The sequence below is a fragment of the Fringilla coelebs genome, assembly GCF_963513975.1.
Source record: "Fringilla coelebs genome assembly, chromosome: 2".
NCBI classification, from domain to species: Eukaryota; Metazoa; Chordata; class Aves; order Passeriformes; family Fringillidae; genus Fringilla; species Fringilla coelebs.
The window spans coordinates 89,743,142-89,748,110 of NC_140029.1; the positions used below are offsets into that span (position 1 = coordinate 89,743,142).

Sequence of the window (4,969 nt, forward strand, 5' to 3'; positions counted from 1 at the left end):
TGTGCAGCATCTATCCTGTGAGAACTCACACATGTGGGCATTGACTCTGTTACCTCCACCTGTCAGGCAAGTCCCCACATCACTTTCCATTCTGTCCAGGATCACAAGACACACAGTAATGACACAAATAAGGTCTTTTTCTTCAGTCTCTGCACCCTCCTCTGAGACTACCTGAAAATCACCTTTTGAAGAGTCTAGAGGAAAATCAACCACACAAGAAACACTTTGAATAAGATATATGATTAATTTCTGTTTTATGGACTCTCATCCCAATAGAGATACTGTGGCACTACCTTTGAGAAGGGAACCTTTGAGAGGATATTCCACCCCCAAATGGGACAAAGGGTCTTAATATCACAGCTTATTTTGGAACCTCCAGAATTGGCGTACAATGCAAAGACATGTCACCCACAGGAGCGCAGGTTAGAAGAGATATGTCCATAGATCTATATTTTTATTGTTTTATATATATTTATAATATATTTATATATTTTTTAAAAGAATCCCTTCAAAAACTACCCTCCCACCTAGCAAAACAAAGATTAAACAATCAAAGACGGTGTCCTGGAGCAAAGTATCCCAGGGGGTCTCATAGAGCCAGAACAACTGCTGCACACCAGCACCCTCTTTCCAAGCTTTTGTGATGCCCTGGGGGTGCCAAGGTGACTGTCACACCTTTATGGCTCCTGAAAATGACCTGTCAAAAGACAGGGAGAGAGAAAGAGAGAAAAACGTGGCCGTGGTGACGGGGGCTTGAGCGGTTGGGGAAACAGCAACGCGTACAACCTGAAGCTCAGAGTGTGAAATGCTGCGATGAAAAGGAGGGAGACGCTGCCTGAAGGTCGGTAAAGGAGAAAGAAAAGAGAACAAACATGCAGGAGAGTTAGTTGGCAAGATGGATCTTGGAGAAGAGCTCAGAAGCATCACACTTGGGACCCCTGCTACCCCTCCATCCCCCAGATCTCTTCCTCTCACCCTCCCAGTTGTGAAGGGAGATCCAACTAGTTTGACTTAGACCAAATCTTCGTGCTACCCCGGAGCCTGCGGGCACAGGGAAAAAAAAAGAAAAATAAAAGTTCAAAGTGGTTCATATCTCACTCCCTTCCTAAGTGCACAGAGAAAAGTGCACTGATATTCCACACACACACGCTCTGTCTGCCTGCACTGCTCACCCTTTGGCTTTGGAGGTTTTCTTGCTCGCCTGGCGCTGGTTGGTGCCAGGGGCCGGCTCCCTGAGCTCCGTGAGGTGCTGCTCTGGGTCCTGGGACGTGGCTGCTGCAGCGGCTGCTGTTGTCACTTTAATGGTCTTCTTCAGGTTTGCCACCTGCAGCAGCAGCAAAGCAAGAGCTAATGGTATTCCCAAAGCTGGAGATTTTTTAGCAATGCATTTTTTTAGTTGCACTTTGAGTTTTTATAAAAATTTGTTTCTAAAGGAAGCCCTGGAGCTAAGAGCTGCAAGCTCACATCAAGCAAAAGGGCCAACATCTGTCCAGGCCCCTGCACTGCAGAGGAGTATTAAGCTGATTTAGGACTCTTCTTTGGGCACAAGTCCCTGGGGGGTCTGGCCTAGGGAAAAGGCAATGCCTCACTTCAACAAAGACTGTAACAAGCACAGCATAGTGGCTCTAGTTGTTTTAAGGCGAGGGCCTTTGGCTGCTCCCTGCTGCACCCACTCACCTCGCTCTCGATCTGCTGCTTCAGGGCCAGCTGCTGCTCTTTGTGCTGGTTGGCCCGGCTGACCTGCTCCTCAATGCCCGACAGCACAACCTCACAGCCCTGGCACCTGGAGAGGAGACCCACAACTGAACAGGCCAGGGAATTGGCACAGCACAGAGACAAATGTGATTTCAACTCCAAAAACACTGGGAAGAGACAGCTATGCCAGGCAGGGAAGAAACAGGGGCAGGAGTCTGATGTTATAATGCAGGGAATTATGTTATTATCTGGGAGGGGGACAGGTAACAAAGGAAGCCTCCTGCCAGCAGCCAGCACTGAGCAAAGGCTGCTGCGTCCCCATCACCCCTCTAGACACAAACAGGGGAATTATTTTTGGAAAACTACTTTCCACTGGAGTATGGGAAAGGGGATCGAGTAGGTCACCTCCCAACACCACCCACCCTTAGCAACACACAAAGGATCCAGGGCAGCCACTGGCCACTCCTGTAATCTTTTTTGGGTGTTAGTACTGGGGGCTGCCTCCTCACCACTCCTGCAATGTGCGGGTGATGGTGCTAAGCTCCTCCCTCCGGATGTCCCTCCCAATGCTGTAATCCACCTCCAGGCGCTGGTTCCGTTGATCCAAGCTCCCTCGCAGCACATCTGCATACACAGCCTCAATCACCAGGTCCTCCAGCTGCCGGACATTCTTCAGCTGCAACTGCTCCAGCAGCACTGAGTAGGGGATGCACTGTGGAAACATGATGGTAACTAGCACCAGACAACCCCAGTGGGAGGAGAACTCAGGAAAAACAGGGCCACTACCTTGATCTTGGCAGCCAGAGTGACGACTGACAGGTGCCTCAGTTTGTTCTTCTGGGCCTCTGTCAAGGGAGGGAGGTTTGCTGCTTCAGCTGTTGTCAGGGGAAAAAATGGGATATTAAAATTTATGCCTCGTTTCCCAGTTCTGCACAGAAGCATCTGTACCACACCCGTCTCTTAAGACGTCTGCACACCAATCCCCCAAGTGGTGCTTCGTCTTGCCAAGCCATCCCCATCAATTCTCAGCTCAAAAGACCTTTTCTGAGCAACCTTTCTTCCTGCCACCCTCAACTCAGCCTTTCTAGCCGTCCCATGGTTATTTATGCGGGTCTGCACATCCCAATGGCTATCCTAGTCTCTCCCCGGCCCCTCAAAACTGTCTCTGTCAGGATGCTCTTTGGCAGGTGGCAAATGGCAGCGTTAATCTCTGCCAGGTACCCCGCTACTCTGGGGCCCACAGCACAACCGGGCGTGTGTCGGGCCGGGGGCTCAGCCCTGGCTGCACGGGGGTGCTGAGACCCCCTGCGCCCCGGGTCTCCGCCGCGTTTCCCGCCCCGCGGGATCCCCACCACCGGGCCGGGGGGCTCGGGGCCGGCCTCACCCAGGTAGTCCGCGTAGGTGCCGTAGGCGAAGATGGTGAGGAGGCGGAACACGGGGGAGAACTCGCTGTCGGCCAGCTGCGGGGACACAGGGTCAGGCGGCGCCGCCGGGCCGCGGGCAGGGCCCGGCGGGGCCGCGGGGCCGGGCGGCTCTCACCTCGCGGACGGCGGGCATGTCCAGCAGCTCCCCGAACACGTAGATGCCCGGGGCCTCTAGCACCTGGTGGATCAGGCTGGCGAGCGCGGCGCCGCGGGCCGCCTTGGCCAGCAGCAGGAACTGCTCCTGGCTCTGCCCCGTCACCTTCCCCTCGGCCGCCATGGCGGGGCCCGGCCCGGCCCAGCCCGGCCCGCCCGGCCCGGCCGCTCGCTCGCCCCCCGCAGCCCCGGCCCGGCCGCTCCCGGCCGGCCCCGCGCACCCGCCCGACACCGCCGGCGCACAGCGACCGCTTCCGCGTGTGACGCGCACCCGCCGCCCATTGGCGGAGCCGGCAGCTTGTCCCGCCCCCGCCGCTTCCCCATTGGCCGAGCCGAGCGCCGCGCGGCGGCGCAGTCCCGCCGCCAGGGCGCCCCCCGCTGGCGGGGCTGAGCGCTGCCGGCCGCGCGGCGCTTCGTCCGTCCCGCGGCCGCGTTGTCCCTCCGCCGCGTCCTCCGGCCAGCCCCGGCCACTCCCGGCCACCCTTGTCACTCTGCCATAGCAGCGTTCATGTCCCCGGGCCAGCACAGGATGCGGTCTGCCTGGGGCGCAGCCTCCGCGGCCACCGGCTGGTCCCCCGCCTTGGCCCTGCCGGTCACAGCCAGCCCTCAACTCCATTCTGCACTGTTCTCATGCCCTGCCCTGCTCACCAGCAACGTCTGCTCACTGTTCTCTTATTTTTCATGAACCATCCTCTGTCAAAACTCCCCCAAGCTGTTCAGCCACAGTGAGATGTGTCCCAGCAAGGCAATCAATGCCAGATGAACATCCACGTATTTATGGGTCTTGCTAGTCTGGTGAATATCTGCTCTTCAACCCCACACCTGGAAATGTTCAAGGCCAGGATTGATGGTGCTCTGAGCAGCGTGGTCTAATAGCACACCTCCCTGCCTCCAGCAGGGGTGTTGGAACAAGATGATTTTTAAGGTCCCTTCCAACCCAAACCATTCTGTGATTCTATGATTAATGTTGAAATAACTGGTGAGGAGACAGATGCACTACTACATGGCATGGTGTTTTTCACATCTCAATGATCTATTCTATAAGCACCACACCAGAATTAAAAGAGGTGCATGGAATACCTTGTGTGTGCCCACACATTGCTCTCGTTTTTGCTTTCACACCATTAAGATCTCACTATTTTGGGGATATGTAAATGTAAAAAATCTTATGTTGCAAACCACCGTACTTATGTATTTAAGCTGTACATTTCTTAAATCCCTGCATGCCTCCCCTCCTCTACTGCATTAATTTTTACAAAAAAATGACTTTACTATCTGCTGAATCATTAACCATCGCACTTGTCAAGAAATGCATCCCTGATGCAGGCAGGGTATGGCCATAAAAAGATAGTTTAAACGCTCCACAAGGATAGAAATGTTTATAGTGCACCTTAAGTACCTCTTCGTGGGTGTATGAGTTACAGCAATGCGGTCATTGCTGAGGGCACGGTTCCCTGTGCCAGGTGAGAGAGAATAGAAACTGGGGGTCATTTGGGGAAAAAAACACCCACACCTTCAGAGCTCTTCTCATCTTGTATAAATCACATGGTAGGCAGAGGTGAGTTGTGAGGGGACTGGGAGGAGTGCAGTCAGCGTGCATTTCAATGAGCAGCATTAAGCTGTTTGGCCAAGAGTTTCCAGTGCATCACCAATTTCCTCATGGCTGGCTCCTTCAGAAACCCACCATGATTTTCCAT

The 4,969-nt window shown here is 54.2% G+C and overlaps 1 protein-coding gene across 2 annotated transcripts; it reads right to left on the bottom strand.

Moving 5' to 3' along the window:
• Positions 1-360: 360 nt before the first annotated feature.
• On the bottom strand, positions 361-3,496 carry COPS7A (COP9 signalosome subunit 7A). 2 transcript variants are annotated; one of them, XM_084226800.1, is made up of 8 exons: positions 3,235-3,496; positions 3,080-3,155; positions 2,482-2,570; positions 2,205-2,407; positions 1,678-1,783; positions 1,173-1,324; positions 976-1,041; positions 361-697 (listed from the first exon to the last, which is right to left on the bottom strand). In XM_084226800.1, the coding sequence occupies exons 1-7, from the start codon at positions 3,394-3,396 to the stop codon at positions 1,002-1,004; spliced, it is 828 nt and encodes a 275-aa protein (XP_084082926.1). In that variant the 5' UTR covers positions 3,397-3,496; the 3' UTR covers positions 361-697; positions 976-1,001. The 2 variants fall into 2 exon arrangements, with proteins under 2 accessions (XP_084082926.1, XP_084082925.1); XM_084226799.1 differs by having other exon boundaries at positions 367-835.
• Between the last annotated feature and the right edge of the window lie 1,473 nt (positions 3,497-4,969).

Excerpts from the sequence above, each read along its gene's own strand:
- COPS7A (XM_084226800.1), bottom strand. The coding sequence starts at position 3,396 with ATGGCGGCCGAGGGGAAGGTGACGGGGCAGAGCCAGGAGCAGTTCCTG. Across the intron at positions 2,408-2,481 it reads CTCTGGCTGCCAAGATCAAG|TGCATCCCCTACTCAGTGCT; the intron begins GTAGTGGCCCTG and ends ATGTTTCCACAG. Across the intron at positions 1,784-2,204 it reads ACCCGCACATTGCAGGAGTG|GTGCCAGGGCTGTGAGGTTG; the intron begins GTGAGGAGGCAG and ends TCTCCTCTCCAG.